Below are 18,623 nucleotides of genomic sequence, written 5' to 3' on the forward strand. Positions count from 1 at the left end.
TCTATTGTCATCTGCTACTGAGAAGTGAAGAAAGACCATACTTCTTTTCCATCTGGTGCTGATGAGAAGTATTCTGCCAAAGACAGAATTGTAGAAAATTTTGCCTATCTTAGGGTAAGGGTCATTGACTTTATCTAAAAGAACATGACTTTACTTCAGCAAAAGGCATCTGCTAAGCCTGAAGCTGGAAGTGGAAAACACTACAGCTGTTTTTAAAGAGCAGCCCAGATATAGAATATCAGAGAAGTAGCCCAGCTGAGAAGTGAGATTTAAGTTCAGTTCAATAGTGAAAGTATCTTGTTTTATGCAGAAGCCACACCCGTTGAAAAACTTTTATGGACAGTTCCCAAGATACAAAGTGGATACTGAAGTCTATGATTTCATCATTTTAAATTACCCTGGCTAGATATATTTCCTATATGTGTTTTAAATTACTCTAGTGCTTTTAATATGCTTCCAGTCTCCCAAAGGACACTAAGTGCATTGATAGAAGAATGTGATTGAAATTTATGGGCACAAAGTTATATAAACATTATGTCTTTGCATTTTCAGTAAATGTTTTGATAAAAGTTGAGTATTTGTGACTACTTTTTTTTAAAACAAGAAACACACCCCTGGGAGCTTATGAGCTATAGCATTTGTAGGTTTAGTTACCCACAAAGATCCTGAGGGTAGTGATTTGTAGAAACTCTCTCCCTCATACCATCCTTCATCTTTATGCTTTAGGGAGGTTGAGGGGAAAAGAGCTACAGAGAGAGTCAGTGATGGGGGGTAGAAGGGGGCTGGCAATAAGCATGAGAGCTGCTACATATACATATACATATATATGTGTGTGTGTGTGTGTGTGTGTGTATTTTCTTTTTTGGATATGTATCTCAAGCCCTTACTAAAATGAAAGTTCTTTGAGGGTGAAGATTTTGTGCTATTCCATTCCAGTGCCTTACAAAGTGCTCTATACATATATGTACATATGTTCCCAAATAGAATTAAAATTGAACCAGCTACTTCTGAAAAGGTCCCCTTGAGATAAGAAGCAAATAACAAATTTTTTGTTGTTTTAGAGAAGCAACTAATAACAATTGTCTTTACCTCTTTAATTTGAGAGGACATTTTATGTTAAACTCAAAGGCTGTCAATGATATCATCATAATTTCCTATGAGTGTTTTTTTTTTTAAAAGGATGTATACTCACTGTTTTCACTATCTCCAGAGACCACAATGACTGAAGAAGTAGAAGATCCAGCACTATTGATGGCTGCAACGCTGATCTGATAAGGCTGTTGGCCAATAATTTTTTCTGTGCTACTACTGTCTGATTCAGAAAAGCTGTCCACCTCAGGCACTTTCCCCAGTTTTTCAAAAGTTATGTTATAATTTAGAATTTTTCCATTAGCTTTAAATGCTGGTAGTGGCTGAAAAGAAATATTGAGAATCATTTCAAAATGGCCATGTCATCTAAATGTTTTTTCTCCTTAGAGATTTCCAATATTTCCAGATTACTTACACACATACATATGTTTGTATATTTATGATTTTAATTGATAATTTTCTGTTTTCACTTTGCATTCATTTCTGAAAATATGCTTCCCTATCCATCCAGGATGCCACACCTTATAAACCATTTTTTTAGTACAGGAAAAAAAATACAGCAAAGCTAACCAATATATTGACTAAGTCTAAGTCATAAGTCTAAGTACCTGCAATGCAATATTCCATATCCATTGTCCCCACTTCTACAATGAAGGGAGATACATTCTCACACTTCTCTTCTGTGGCCAAGCTCAGTCACTATAAACTCACAGTGTTTAATTTTGCTTATTTTTTTGTTTTTTCAGTTTCCATTGTTGTAGTTGTTGCATAAATTCAGAACAGTTTTCTAAAGTACACAAGTCACTTATTCTGATCTGAGAAGTAGCAGTCAAGTGAAAAACAGGAGTTCTGGGGAAGAAAAGGTGTAAGAGTAATAGACTTGGAATCAGAAGAGCTGGGTTTGTGTCCTGGAATATTATGATCCTTGGAAAGTCATTTCACCTGTTTTTTAAAGCCTCGGTTTCTTAATCTGTAAAATGAAGGGATGGGATTAACTGGCCTCTGATGTCCCTTCCACTTCAAAAGGACTGTAATTTTATGACTACAGTTCAATCAGATGGAGGGCAGCCAGGATGGTCAGAATTCTAGAAACAATGTTATATGAGGGAGAGCTGAATTAACTATAGATTCTTAGTATGTAGAAGAAAAGACTCTGTTGGTTGTCTTCAACTTTTGAGGACAAGGGAGTACATTTGCTCTGGGATAATACAAAACAAAGGTGAATCTCTGCCCACTAAAGAACTTTTAAAAATAATGATAGCTTTCCAGCAAAGATATGGGCTACCTTGTGAGATATTTAAGCAGAAACTGAATGACCATCTGTATCAGAGATGCAATAGATAAAATTCCCTATTCAGATAGAAGATTAGATCAGATGAAGCTCTGATTCTTAGGGTTTGTACTAGGCTTCAGTGAAAGGGAGCTCACCTCTCAAGGCAGCCCATTCTACTCTGAGGTAATTTTAGAGAAGCCCTCTCTTCTCTAGGTTAAAGATTCTAAGTTCCCAATTAGTTCTTTTTTTTTTGTATGGGGCGATGAGGATTAAGTGACTTGCCCAGGGTCACACAGCTAATAAGTGTCAAGTGTCTGAGGCCAGATTTGAACTCAGGTCCTCCTGAATCCAGGGCTGGTACTTTAACCACTGCACCACCTAGCTGCCCTGATTTTATATATATATATATATATATATATGTGTGTGTGTGTGTGTGTGTGTGTGTGTGTGTGTATGTATATATATATGTGTGTGTGTGTATGTATATATATGTGTGTGTGTGTATATGTGTGTGTGTGTGTGTGTATATGTAATGTGTATATATACACACATATACATACACCCCATATATATATCCCCCAATCAGTTCTATATGGCTTGAGTTCTAGTTACCATTCAGGTCACTCTCTCCTGGAAGTGTTTCAGCTTGTCAACGCCCTTCCTAAAAGAAGGCTTCCAGAAGTAATAATATTGCTTCTTTTATTTTGGACATGATTATTCTCTTAATGTAGATTAAGGTCTTTCTTTCCTTTCTTTCTTTCCTTCCTTCCTTTCTTTTGGATACCATTTCCTTTCTTTACTTCTATTGAATTTGCAGTCCACTATGGACCCTTGAACTTTTTAACACAAAACTGCTGTCTAGTTGACTATTCCCTCCTACCCTGAAGTTGAAATCGTGTTGGTCTTTAAATTTATCCCTATTCAATTTCATCTTATTAGGTTGGTCCCATCATTCTACCTTGTAAAAAACATTTTAACTCTGCTCTCTAACATGTTCACTAGCCCTGCCAACTTTCCATCATCTGCAAATATGATAATAATCTGTGTCTCCAACCAAGTTGCTGATAGAAATATTGAACAGCACAGGGACCAGGGCAGATTGATCCCCAGAATACTCCACTCCCTCTAAGTAGATATCTAATTCACATCTCTCAATCTCATCCATAAGACTAACATAAGAGAATTTGTCAAATGCTTTGCTAAAACCCAGGTAAACAATTTCTGTGATCCTTCCATGATCTAGTAACCCTGTCAAAGAAGAAAATGAAGTTAGTCTGTCATGACCTACTCTTGATTAAGATATTCTGGCTCTAAAAGGAATAACAAAACTCACCTGGAAGAACAAAAGGACAGAAATTTCAAGGGAATCAACGAAAAAGAAATGTGAAGGAAGGTGGTCTAGCCATACTAGATTTCAAACTGTATGATAAAGAGGTAATTATCAAAACAACCTGGTACTAGCTAAGAAAGAGAATAGCAGAGCAGTTCAATAGATTAGGAATACAATACATTGTAGTAAATGACCATTATAACCTGATATATGATAAACCCAAAGATTTAAGCTTTTTAGACAAAAACTCTATTTGACAAAAAGTGTTGGGAAAACTAGAAAATCATATGGCAGAAACTAAGTATTGAACAACATCTCATTCCACATACTGAGATAAAGTCAAAATGGGCACATGAATTTACATATAAAAGGTCATATCATAAGCAAATTAGGAGACCATGGAATAGTATACCTGCCAGATCTATGGATAAGGGGAAAATTTAGGACCAAACAAGATATAGAGAGAATTATGAAATGTAAAATAATTTTGATTATATAAATTAAAAAGTTTTTGCACAAACAAAACCAATGCAACCAAAATTAGAAGGAAATCAGAAACTAGGGGGAAATTTTTGCAGCAAGTATTTCTGATAAATGCCTCATTTCTCAGATATGTAGAGAACTGAATCAAATTTATAAGAATACAAGTTATTCTCTAATGGCAAATGTTTAGAGATCTGAACAGGCAGTTTTCAGACAAAGAAATCAAAGCTATCTATAATATATGAAAAAGTGTTTCTAAATCTCTACTGGTTAGAGAAATGCAAATTAAAACAACTTTGAGGTACCAGCTCAAACCTATCAGATGGGCTAATATAACAAAAAAGGAAATGATAAATGTTGGAGGGATGGTTGAGACACTTAGGACACTAATGAATTGTTGATGGAGTTGCAAACTGATCCAATCATTCTGGAGAACAATTCCCAAAGGGCTATGAAACTCTGGATACTCTTTGATCCAGCAATATCACTGCTAGGTTTATATCACAAAGAGATTTTAAAAAGTGTGTGTGGGGGGAAGGATCTACTTGTACAAAAATATTTGTAGCTGCTCTTTTTGTGGTGGCTAAGAATTGGAAATTGAGGAGATTTCCATTAATTAAGGAATGGATAAATAAATTGTGGTATATTATTGTAATGGAATATTATTTTACTCTAAGAAATGATATGAAAGATGATTTCAGAAAAACCTGGAAAGACTTACATGAACTGATGCAAAATAAAGTGAACATCACCAGAACACTGTACATAATAAAGTAATATTGTATGATGAAGAATTGTGAATGACTTAGTTATTCTCAGTAATACAATGACCCAAGATAATCTCAAAGGATTCATGATGAAAAATGCTATCTGTCTACAGAGAAAGAACTGATATTGTCTGATTACAGACTGAAGCATACTATTTTTAACTTCATTTTTTTGTTTGAATCTCCTTGTACAAAATGACTAATATGAAAATGTTTTACATGACTGCATATATATAATCTATATCAGATTGCTTACTATCTCAGGGAGGGAAAGAGGAAGGGACAGAATTTGGAACTCAAAACTTTTTAAAGTGTTAAAAATTATTTTAATGTGTAATTGGGAGAAATAAAATATTATTTTAATAAAGAAAAAATATAGATATTTCGATAGATTGGATAGATGGATAGATAGATGGATAGATAGATTTTGTTTCACATTGCTTATAGTGGAAAATAATTAGAAAATTCATGAGCTTCTATCATGAAGGATAATCATGAATGAGTTTAATTAAGACCCTGGCTTGTAACTATCTAGATTATATTTTCCATTTCAGAACTTACTTAGTTTTAAAATTTTTTCTTGTAAATTCAAACCCACTCACAACAATTCAAATACATATTCACATTCACTCATTTATAGCCGACTGTCTTTAATGAGAACAACATCCCTTACTTAAAGCAATGGATTTTTATCTGTTTTCCTTTACTCTAGAGTCCCTTATAGGATGCTTACTAATAATTAATCATTATTCTTCTCTGCTGTGGACTTGTTCTTTTCTGCCATTAAACAAGCATTTGAAAGGGAAAAAAGATATTCTGGCTCTTAGTGATTACTGCTTCCTTTTCTAAATGCTCACAAACTCCACCTTTAATGATTGAATTTTATCAGCAATTAAAATCAAGTTCACTAGCCTATAATGTAAACATACCACTTCTCTTTTTTGAAAACAACATCTTTTCCATTCTTGTATCTCTCCCTTCATCTGTGATTTTTTAAAGATTATCATTCTCAATTCAGTTACCATACCCACCAGTTCTTTCAGAACTCTAGTATGTAGTTTGTATGCACCCAATGATTTAAACTCATTGAAGGCAGTTTAGTTATGTCTTCCTATCATCTTACTTATCTGTATTTTCCGATGCCATCTTCCTTGGCAGAGAAAAAATAAAATCATTATTGAGTGGTTCTGTCTTTTTTAACTGTCTGTTATCATTTCTCCTACTCTGCACCTTCTGTTTTTGTTTTTGTGGGGCAATGAGGGTTAAGTGACTTGCCCAGGGTCACACAGCTAGTAAGTGTCAAGTGTCTGAGACCAGATTTGAACTCGGGTCCTCATGAATCCAAGGTCGGTACTTTATCCACTATGCTACCCAGCTGCCCCCTCATTTTACCTACTCTGAACAGGGGTGGCCCTTCTTTGATCTTACCTCCAATGTATCTGTCAAAGATCTTATTTTTCTGTCCTTAACAAGGATAAATTATGGAATCTTAGATTTAGGGGCAGAGGAGATATTAAATGTCAGCTGGTCCAATGCCCTCATTTTGCAAATGAGTAACCAAGGCCTAGAAAGGATAAGTAATTTGCCCAAGATTACAAAGGTGGTAAGGAACAGAGCTAAGATTTGAACCCAGGGCATCTGACTCCAAATTCTGCACTCTTTCCCCTGTACCACAATGACTTGGGAGAATGAAATGATCAAAACTCTGCATCTGGAAAATTAATCTAGGATGAGAGAACTGTTAAGAGGCTATCGCATCAGTGTAGGCATGTGATGAAGGTATTTAGGGTAGTGGTAGTGAAAATGGTAAGGAAGGAAGAAATGTGAGAGATATTGAGGAAACGAAACTTGGTAACTGAGTGAATGTTGCAGGGGTAGAAGTGAAGTGGACAGAGAATCAAAGAAGTCACTGAGGTTCCAAGCACTGGGGAAATGGGAATGCTTTTGATAATAAATAGGGAAGTCAGGAAAAGGGACAGATTGAAGGGGGGAATGATGAACTAAGTTTCAGGTATGTTGACCTTAGGGTACCAATGGAATATCCAGGGGAAGCTGTACAGAAAGCATTTGAAAACCTTAGTCCATGACAACTTACCTTCCAGAATATTTTCACTTTATATCCTCCTGAAACTGGTTCCACAATTCTCCAGACATCGAGAGCCCCTGAGGGAGCTGAAATGAACCAAAGAAAAGCTTTCAGGCTATGCCAGCTACTTTATAGTGTGACATTCAGGCTATCTCCAGTTCAGAAAAGGAAATTTGGCCAACCTCCTACCATCCAATTTCTCTGCTCATCTATGTGTGTTGCTGAACACTGAAGGAGGAAGGAAAAACAACAACATTCTAACTGGATCCATTAAAATTTATGCCATATAATCTCAACTGATATTTCACTGTTGCACACTTCCCTGATTGACTGTCTCAATACCATAAGCATCTGTTCCAAATATTTTCTCTCTTCAAGCCACCTGTCCTGTCCCCCTCCCTATGTCTTAGCAATGAACCTCACCAAATGCTTCACTGAGAAAATCAAAGCAATCCATTTTGAGTTTCCTCTTCTCCCCAACTTTACCTTCCAAATCAATTCCATATCATCCCTGACTCTTTACTTTTCTCAGAGGAAAATGTCACTACCAATAGACTATAAACATTTTTTAATTTCTTGGAGTTGACCCCTCCCCAATTCCCAACCAATAACATAGTTTTCAAGTCAAGGGAATAGAGCAGAACAGTTTTTTCTGTTTGTTTTGTTTTGTTTTGTTTTGGTTTGGTTTTGTGGGGCAATTGGGGTTAAGTGACTTGCCCAGGGTCACATAGCTAGTAAGTGTCAAGTGTCTGAGGCTGGATTTGAACTCAGGTCGTCCTGAATTCAGGGCAGGTACTCTATCCACTGCGCCATCTAGCTGCCCCTAGTTTTTTCAATTATAAGATGAAGAGTTTGGACTAAATGAATTCTAAGGTCTCTTTCAGATATTAGCTTTTATAGCTTCTATAAAGACTGGAATTAATCTTAAGAATTGGTGTTTCTGAAGGGTGTCAATTTCTGTCAGACAGACATAAAATTTCAATACAGATGAAAATTCTCAGGTCAGTACTTTTTGTTGTAGCAAAGAATTGGAAGCAAGTTGGGTGCCCATCAATTAGGCAATGTCTAAACAAAATGGAGAAAATCAATGTAATGAAGTATTAGTGTGTAGTAAGAACTGACCAATGTATAGAATTCAGAGAAAGAGGGGAAGATTTGTATCAACTAACAGAGTGAAATAAGAAGAATTGGGAGAATAATATAAACAATGACTACAACAATGAAAATGAACAAATCACTAGAAAAAGCTAAACTCAAGGGAATGGAAAACTAATAATGATCCGGAGAATAAGTAATGAAACACTTCCCTTTCCTCAAAGAGATGGGAAGGTAGAAGGGCAGAATGTTGTATTCATTGTAAAACAAAATATACTGTGTTTTTTTATTGTGAGAAAGAATTCAATTGGAGTGGGGGAAGAAGTGATGGGATGAGTGTATGTATATGTGGAAATGATAGTGGGGTAAAAACAAAAGACATCAAAATTTTTTCTCTTGAGAAGAAAGGATGTAAACTCCATAGTTATGACTAGGGACTGCTTTGGTTTTGCCTCTGTATTCCTAGAGCCTCGCACAGTAGGTTCTTAATGCTTATTAAATGAAATTGAATTTGTTGAATAGGGTTGGATAATCTAGAAGGCCTAGTAAATTCCCACGATGAAAGAATCCCCAAGGATGGCAGGCCACCATTATTCCCTAGACTGATTTCTAAAAGTACAAAAGGTGCATATCAGTCTCAAAGATGTTGTACAGATGCTTGATGGGGAGCCAAGAGTCAGAGCTGAAAAGTCTCTCTTATTATCTGCATTCCTGTCTAAAATGCACAATCTTCCCAGTTAAATTGGCATTAAAAATAAAAACAGGGGCAGCTAGGTGGCACAGTGGATAAAGAACTGGCCTTGGATTCAGGAGGACCTGAGTTCAAAACTAGCCTCAAACAACTTGACACTTACTAGCTGTGTGACCCTGAGCAAGGCATTTAACCCTCATTGCCCCACAAAAGCAAAACAAAACAAAAAAACCCCAAACTACTCCATCTGTGGCTGCCCAGTTAAGCATGAAAAATTAATTCTTTTAGCCCCAAACAAAACCTACACATTGGGTTTCAATTTTTGAAGTTATAACCTCCAAGCATGTATGTGTAAGGTGCCTAGATAACAAAAATGAAATCTATGTTCATTTGAGATTAAAAAAAAAATAATGGGTGAGGGGCGGCTAGGTGGCACAGTGGATAGAGCACCGGCCCTGGAGTCAGGAGTACCTGAGTTCAAATCTGGCCTCAGACACTTAACACTTACTAGCTGTGTGACCCTGGGCAAGTCAGTTAACCCCAATTGCCTCACTAAAAAAAAAAAATAAAAAAAATAATGGGTGAGAAAAGAACATCCAATTACAGGTTCTTTGCTTTGTTTAGTACTTTTAAATGGCTCAATAGTCTTTCATTAAAATGATCTCCTTTGACAGAAAATCATGAGATCCATGAAAAAAATGTAAAAAAATAATTCCACTAACTCTCCTTTCTTCTGACAATGTTCCTAATACACTGCACTAGAAGGAAGGATGCCCAGAATTTTCTTCCCTTTTAGGGTACAGACTATACTGCATTACCTTAAGTAAGTCACTAATTATTTTATCTGAATTACATATGTAAAATGGAAATACCTTACCTGAGAGGCTGGACCAAATCAAGCTCTAAAATCTTTGATTCTATGATTTAGGTGTGATAAAGTCACTGCTAAGGAAATGTTCTGTTTATTAGTCATCATCCTGGGGAAAGTTATCTATTTGATATATTCGATACAGGAAACATTTTTAGAACCACAACACCCCAATCCTTTCCTCTCATTATTTAAGTTTTAGGTAGTACCATGAGCCTGCAGGCAAGTCTCAAGCAACAAATGTTTTGGAGTGGCATGCAGTGGATCAAACATACCAGCTTCCTTTGTGGTGAAGTTTTTGGTGTTCCATTCACTCCATTTCCAAAAGTGGTTGGCTGTGCCGCAGCGTACTCGAACTGACTGGGCAGTATAAGGTTGCAATTCTCTTAAAGTAAATTTAAAGTTGGAAGTGTTGTACTGGTAAATCAAAGAAGAAATGATAAGTAGAGCTTATTTGAGTATGCATTATCCAAAAGCTAACGCCAGCCCCAGAGCCATAATGAAGGCAGAATAACTGGGGTCCTGTCCTTGCATGTAGAATTTATAGGATCTTGACTATCCTTGTGGTCCTTCAGCATCACTGCATATAGAATTTATAGGATCTTGACCATACTTGTGGTCCTTCAGCATCACCGAAGCTATAGAACTTAGCACCTAGTTAGCAATTATAACTATTAAAAATAAATTGCCAGATGTCATCCTGGGGTGAGCTCCCCCTCACCTTGTCCTCACCATCCCCCAAAGTGCCTTCCTATCAGTGTCCCAAGATCTCAGTCTTCCCTCCATAGATCAATGTCTTGCTCTTCTTACCTGCTAAGGAATGAGGTGCCTTTTCTTCCCTTTGCCCTCCTGGAATTTTTTGATTCTTGACCCTGACTCAAAAATTACCAGTTATAACCCTGTCCAGATATCTCCTGATTTGGACTGAAATCACTCAACAATGAGAAATTAATTGCACAGACTTTTTCCAGTGGAGGTCCCACCATATTATTTGTCTTTTGATGCTAGAGGTCAAGAAGAAAAGTTTAAATAACTTCTGACAGTTCAATTTCATAAGCCAAGGACTATTTCTTACCTGTATTGTTTTTCCATCATGATAGACTTCAATCTGACACAAAAAACTGAGCCTTTTTTGATTGGGAATAATTTGCCATGTCAATGTTGCCTCCGTGGCACCTACATTTTTAATAGATATTTCACCAACAAGCTTTGGTTGAACTGTCAAGAGAGTGAAAAACATGAACATAAACAAAAAATGTGTCTTTCAAGTAGGAAACCCAAATTCCTACTGCACGTGGCATATAAAGGTAAATTAATATTCACTTGGCATAGTGGCTTAGAAAGACGTCTTAAGAAAAATGAGAAGAGAAAGGGTCCAGCAGTACCAGACCTCAATCTATACTACAAAGCTGCAATCATCAAAACAATTTGGTACTGGGTGAGAAATGGAGGGATTGATTGGTGGAACAGATCAGGTATACAATTTTTCAGAAGCAAATAAATGAACAAAGTAAGCCAATATTTGATAAACCCTAAGATTTCAGCTATTGGGGCAAGAATTCTCTATTCAATAAAAACTGTGGAGAAAACTGGAAAATAGTATGACAGAAACTAGGTAGAGACCAACATCTTACATTATATATCAAGGTAAGCTCAAAATGGGTGATTTAGACATAAAGGATGATATTATAAGCAAATTAGAGGAACATAGAAGAAATTACTTGTCATATGTATAGATAGGGGGAATTCATGACCAAACAAGACCTAGAAAGGTTCACAGAAAGCAAAATGGATAATTTTGATTACATAAAATTAAAAAAGATTTTGCACAAACAAAACCAATGCAGCTAAAATGAGAAGGAAAGGAGGAAACTGGGGAAAAAAATCTTCGCAAGAAGTTTCTCAGATAAAGGTTTAATTTCTATGGTAGATGAAGAACTGAATCAAATTTATAAGGAAAAGAGCCATTCTCTAATTGGATAAATGGTCAAAGGATGTGAACAGGCAATTTCCAGGGGAAGAAATTCAAGACATGAATATCCATATTTTAAAAATGCTCTATATCACTAATAATAGCTGCCCCTAGAATATAGTATTTGACAAATGTTTGTTGACTTGACTTAACTTTTGGTATCTTAGCATAAAAACTAGTCAAATATCTCCATTCAAATAAAAAAATGATATGTTAACTTCTTTTGAAAAACATCCTCCCTTCTTCCTGTGAGAATTAGAGCACTACCAACATGCTGAGAAAGATATTGCAGGGAAGCTCTGCCATAAGGAGAAAGCATGTGAACAGAAACCATGTGACTTTAGCTTCTGGAAGTGACCTTTTCTGGGGTTTCAAAGGTCATTTCGGTGCCAGGAAGTGATGTTTGCTTTTGGGTCCTGTCAATCAGAGCTACTAGCCAATTAGCTTGGAGCTGTGTGTGTGGATGGCCCTATTTCTGGTTTCACAGGAGGCTTCGGGGAGAAGCCGTGGGGGTGAGGGCCTTTTTGGTTCCTGACTAGGGCTTTGGCAGGTGAGATGCGGGGCTCTCTTAGAGATAGTTAGATGAAGTTTGACTTTTACCTCTCTCTCTCTCCTCACCAACTTCTAATGCACTTTAATAAATACTTAAAAGTCTAAACTTTTGCTAAAGCTTCTAATTTAAGGTGACCAACCCCTCATTAGATTTTAGACATCATAGCTAGAATTTTAGGCCCTTATGTTCCCTTCCCTCTAAAAAAAAAGGATTTCCCAACAGCTATGGCATGATTAAGGCACAGTGCATATAGAGGAGTTGTTTGGCAAATTGAAATAACATGATAACTAAGCAGGAGGAGTAGATTATAAGTAGGGAGGGGAAGGATTGTTGCTTATATCTCTCTAGTGAGAGGAAAAGGTTATTAAGAAATGGAGGACTGCTAACATTCAACTTGACTTAAGAGAAATGGGATCATAAGATCATTTATAGCACTAAAGCAGGAAGACACCTTAGAACCCTAGATCTAGTGAAATCTCCCCTCCTCATTTTACTGATGAGGTAATGAACAGCAGCCCAGGGAAGTTAAGTGATTTGTCCAAGGTCATGTAAGTAATAAATATAACAGTGCAGATGGAAATATAGATCCTCCGATGCTGGAGTCAGTATGCTTTCTACCATACCTTGGACCAGGAGAAATGAACATGATAATATAATATAATATAATATAATATAATATAATATAATATAATATAATATAATATAATATAATATAATATAATATAATATAATATGATATGATATGATATAATATGATATGATATGATATGATATGATATGATATAATATAATATAATATAATACAATACAATACAATATAATATAATACAATACAATACAATACAATATAATACAATATAATATAATATAATATAACAACATACACATAAATACATATATATTTATATGTGTGTGTATATAAATATATGTGTATAAATATATATTACAGAGAGAAAATGAAAATGCATATTACATGTTGGGTAAAGATTTGGAGCAAGAGAAAGTACAGTTTATTTTGCTATCCACATTTTTACCTTTGTGTGTCACATTAAATAAAATGCTCGTTCTTCTCTTTCTTAGTTTATTTTCAGCCGTCAGTGTGAAGTTATACATGTCCTGCATGTCTGGGGCAAGTTGCCAAGTACACCAATTTCTATGAACACAGTCAACCTTTTTCTGGGAAAACCTTTAAAACAAACAAACAAACAAACAAACAAATAAATAATTACAGTAACATAATTTTTCTCAAGGTATACCTTCTTCTGCCTGGGGAGCATATCCAGAGGTTTCCATATTGTATTACTGGGAACAGTGGCAGATGGCCAGTTGTTTCCCCACTGAAAACTGTGGACAATAAAAACAATTTCAAACAATTTGGTTTTTGCAAATTTTCTATTTTTACTGAGGCAACATGGTGGTAAACTGGATAGAGCACTGGACCTGGAGTCAAGAAGACTTCATTTCAAATTCTACACCAGACACTTCCTAGCTCTATGATCCTATCTCTTAACTTCTGACTGCTTCAGTTTCCTTGTCCATAAAATAAAGATAATGATGGCACTGGGTTGCTGTGAGGATCAAGTGAGATTATTGTAAAGCACTTTGAATTCATAAAGCACTACATAACTGCTAGTTATTTAACAATAAGGCTCCTCCTGTTTCTTCCTTGTGGATTGTTTGAATTTCCCTTAATCTCTATTGGAACTTTATTACTTTCACAAAGATCACCAGTCATGGAGTAAAAAGACCTGGATCTGAGTCCCAGTTTTCACAGTTGTGACCTTGGGAAAATGACTTAATCTCTATGATTCTCAGTTCTGTCCTTAGCAAAATGGAGACATCTTTGGATTCTTGGGGGAATCAAATGAGACAACAGGTACAAAGTACTTCATAGACATTATAAAGCTCTATAATTATCACCATTATGCCATTATAGGCAAAGTAGGACATTAGGTAGACCCAAGTCATGAATCAGATCAGGTCCTCTCTTAAATTTGCGACTTTTCTTTCTACTCATTAGATTTAGCAAAAAAAAGTGAGAGCCCGGGCAAACCAGTAACCCTTTAGATGCTGTCAATTTGGCATATTTGTTTCATATTTCTGTAACACCTCAGGGAAGCTTTCAGCTTTACATCCTGCACAGGGAAGGCTGGAATATGACCAAGCTTCAGCCAGAAGACATGACTTGCCATTCAAATAAACTGTAGTGGTTTGAAAGATGACGCTCCGGCAACAACGTGTCCCTTCCTGGATCCCAGGTACAATTCAACGTCTGTAAATCCCGAGTTTCACAAGAAAAATCCTTGGGTTCTTCAAGCACTCCTGTGAGCACAAACAAAAGCCTTTAAACACAGGAGGCCTGAGCATTGTGTTAGTAATGATACTTCCGGTGGACATACCCAGACACTAAGTTTCCCTGAAGTTGAATAAGAACAGATCAGACTCCTAGAATGTTGGGCGATACCATCTGTCATCAGTTAACTAATGACCATAGGTAGTGAACACCTGTCGTCCAACATTCCACACCTAATCTCTATCATATTCCTATGACAATTCTCTCTAGGTAGAAAATAGGGGTGATGACTTATCTTTAGCTATGAACAGAAGCAGTGTAGTAATAGTGGAGAGTCACTAGACCTGAAATCATAAGACAGGGCTTTAGAGTACTTAGCTCTATGCCCTCCTAGCTCCATGAACCTGGGCATACCATTTAACCTTTCTAGCCTTAGGTTTCCTCATCTATAAAATGGGAGGATAATACCACTTCTCCTCTCTACCTCACAGAGTTTTTATGAGGATAAAATGAGGTCATACAGAGATTGCATTTGCCAAGCGTGCACTACTATACAACTGTATAGATGACAGGACTCTCCACATTTGGCCAGACTGGTCCTTCGAAAGCAGGTATGTTGCCTGAAACATCCTTTAAGACTTTCTGGTATAGTTGAATCCACCTAATCTTGGTGACCTCCCAGGACAATTCACACCACCACCACTGACAGTGAGGCTTTGAAAGAGGGCTGCATTATTCTTCCAGTGATTTAAGATAGTGCGTGTGCGTGTGTGTGTGTGTGTGTGTGTGTGTGTGTGTGTGTATCTAAATGCTTGTCTCTGTTTGCCTGGGTCTGTGTTTTCTAATCATGTTCCATTTAGATTTTGTTAAAGGGCTAGGTTGTGTCAGTGCAAGTTTGGACTTTACTTCATCTTAGGTCTCCTGGGAAACTAGGTTTTTTTTCTGTTGTGATTGTGAAGCAAAAGAATGGCTTTTCCTATTCCAGGAAACACACAGCCCCAGGACTAATAAAAGTCCTTTGGCAGGTGAGGAAGTGAGAAGGGTCATACATATTGGATGTAGCCCAGCGACTGAAGATAAAACCACATGTGGGTCCTAGGAAATGAAGGCCTTCTAGTGAGGAAACAGCAGAATAAAGGGACAGAGTAATCATGAGACACATAAGTGTAGCCTGGAGCAACAAATGTTAATCATGGAGTGGTAATGTGGATGTAAAGCCAAGCACAGAATTTATTAATGTGTCTATTAGAAAAGAAACAGGGGCAGCTAGGTGGTGCAGTGAATAGAGCACCGGCCCTGGAGTCAGGAGGACCTGAGTTCAAATCCGGCCTCAGACACTTAACACTTACTAGCTGTGTGACCCTGGGCAATTGCCTAAAAAAAAAAAGCAGACATGAGCTTCGAAGTGAGATTTTCATATAAAACTGGCCAAAATGTCATCTTCATGATGTAGCTCATTTCCCATAGAATATTGGTGTATAGAGGGGTGGGTGCAGGAAGTAGGTGCTGGGCAGAAGGATTCTGGCCATTAGAGTGGAAGAAGCCACAGAGCAGCAGAGCATGCCAGACCCCCAAGGCAGGGCAGCCAGGGACACACTCTCTTGAGGTTCCCATATAGCCCTGGGTCCCCTGAGGGTAAGAACTCTGTCCATTTGACATTAGCTATTCCTGTTTTGCCTCCAGTATCTTCCCTACTTCACCAGGGGGATTTCCAGGGAATTTAGTTTATCTTCCTGGTAATGCTTTTGAGCCTGGGCAGCAGCCAGGGTGCCCATGCTACCTATTCTCTGGCCCTGGTGCACTTTCTCTGAATCCCTTTGCTCCAGGAGTAGTGAAGCCAGGTATAGTGAGGGACAAGAAGCTGAGGAAGAAGATGAAGAAGGCTTCTGAAAAGATGCATTAACAGAACAAGGATAGCAAGCATCTTTTCTCCTCCTCCTCCTCTTCCAGCAATGACTCTGACTGAATTCAGGGCCCTCCTCCAAGTCAAACTACCCCAGCCCTCCCATCAAGTCTTGGATACCATATGGTGCTGGGGGAAGATAGTCCTGCAGACCCAACCTCAGCCCCAACCCCTTTTCCCCAATTGGCTGGTGAAGGTGAGGAAGGGGTCTCTATTGATCAGAGAAAGGAGAGTGTGTGATATTACCATGGAAGGTGGTTTAGGTAAAATAATGGGTAATTTTGTGGGGTTTGAGAACTACGTTTCCCAGCAAATTTTGCAGTCTACTCAGCCCATTGTCTGCTGAGAATGAGATTTCCTTTGAATAGGATAATGGGGGTGCCATTTTGAAAATTCATCTCTTGTTCGGTACTTCTTACACCAGCCATTTTTAGGTTTTATTCTACTTCTAAACAAAACTTTATCTCAGCCAAAAAATTAATGTTGGAGGATATTTGCAGTTATAAAATATTTTTACATATGTTCCTATTGGCCCTCATGACAACCCTGTGAGATAAGGTGGGGCAATGTTAACACTCCCATTTTGCTGATGAACAAGCTGAAGCTTGGAGAAATGAAATCACTTACTCAAAGACACCCAGATAGTGGCAGTGGGGGAGATTTAAATCCAAGTCTTTTGCCTCCCAATTCTAGCAAGAACTTCTTACTGACCCTTAATGGTTGGAGAGAATGGAAATGATGTCACAGAAACTGTAGTAGATGGTGAAGACGGTGATAGGGGGAGGGGGTCATGAAACAAAAGTAGTACAAAGCTGCTAGCCTATAGTGTGCTCATGCATGACACCATATAAGTTGTGTGAAACTATGAGTAGGCTGGCATCTGCAAGCACAAGTACCCCAGAAAGAATGCACAGTAGATGGCTGATTGATCTAGGGGGCAGAGGGCTCCAGGTTCGTGTGATATGAAAACCAGTTAAAGGAACTGAAGAAGTCTATTGATCCTAGAGAAGAGACGACTTAGGGGAAGACATCATGGCTGTCCTTAGGTATTTGGAGGCTCTTACCCAGAAGAGGGATTACACTTGTTCCTCTTGATCCCAGAGTGCAGAACTAGTATCAGTGCATGGAATTTGCAAAAAAGCAGATTTAGGGGCAGTGAAAGGGAAAATATCTGAACAATTAGAGGTAGGAAAAGGTGAAATGTGCTACCATGAAAAGTAGTAGATTTATTGTTAGTAGAGGTCTTCAAGCAGTCTATATAACCCCTTTTGGAGAATGTTTGTAGAGGAGAATTCTTGTTCAGATTTTCTAAAATCTGAGTCTGTGGGTTATTAGGGAATATGAGGTAAGCACAGACAAGTAGAGCCCCAGATCTGGGCTGTGGAAGCTTGATTTGACTAAGCATTTAAATTTTTTAAAAAATTATGTTTTGGAGGCAATCAGGGTTAAGTGACTTACCCAGGGTCATACAGCTAGTAAGTATGTGAGGCCAGATTTAAACTCAGGTCCTCCTGCCTCTGGGGCCAGTGCTCTATCCACTGTACCACCTAGCTGTCCCCAGGTAAACACTTCTTAGGACCATGTTCACTTAGTGTATTTTCTACAAGCTTCTGTATAAGGGTATTAACATGTTTGTCAGTTAATAAGAATCATTAAGAACTGGAATGTTGTACCTCTGAACTCTATAACATTCTTAATTTGCCCTGAGAGGTTGGGGAGGGATGGGCACGTTAGCCTGCCCAGCTATCAGCCATTTCTTCACATGGCTGATAAACATCTTAACTACTGGGGTAAGGACATATTATTCAAAGATGCTTTCCAACCTGTGATCCTATTTCTCTGGTCAGCCCACATTTCCGAGCCTTGACTTTACTTTTGAGTGAGTAGAAATAAATGGGAATTATTATAGGAACCAGGTGGGGTTGACTAATAGCAGTACCTGTAGTTTTTATGTTTTTATAGTGCTGGTTTTTAAAGCAAACTGACCTTTTATGGACTATTTAACAGGGTTAACTTTGATGTATCATTCTAAGAAATCTTTCTAAAAATCCTTCTATTGGCCAACCTCTTAGGAACTCTATAACATATCAAGGCTATCCATGCATATATATGCATATGTATATATATATATAAATATTATTTCTTGTTGGAAAAATTGATATAATAAATACATTTCACTGAACAGGAGGAAAAAAGAAACACAATTAAAATTTAAGTCCT

The 18,623-nt window shown here is 37.4% G+C and overlaps 1 protein-coding gene across 1 annotated transcript in view; it reads right to left on the minus strand.

Moving 5' to 3' along the window:
* Positions 1-18,623, minus strand: part of OSMR (oncostatin M receptor) — an 80,574-nt gene that overhangs the window by 18,904 nt on the left and 43,047 nt on the right. The window contains exons 7-12 of the mRNA XM_043978771.1: positions 14,397-14,529; positions 13,242-13,393; positions 10,758-10,900; positions 9,958-10,099; positions 7,038-7,114; positions 1,193-1,412 (exon numbers count right to left, since the gene is read on the minus strand). Coding sequence (XP_043834706.1) covers positions 1,193-1,412; positions 7,038-7,114; positions 9,958-10,099; positions 10,758-10,900; positions 13,242-13,393; positions 14,397-14,529 — 867 coding nt within the window. The remainder of the gene's footprint in view (positions 1-1,192; positions 1,413-7,037; positions 7,115-9,957; positions 10,100-10,757; positions 10,901-13,241; positions 13,394-14,396; positions 14,530-18,623) is intronic.

Source organism: Dromiciops gliroides, chromosome 1, assembly GCF_019393635.1.
Source record: "Dromiciops gliroides isolate mDroGli1 chromosome 1, mDroGli1.pri, whole genome shotgun sequence".
Taxonomy (NCBI): domain Eukaryota; kingdom Metazoa; phylum Chordata; class Mammalia; order Microbiotheria; family Microbiotheriidae; genus Dromiciops; species Dromiciops gliroides.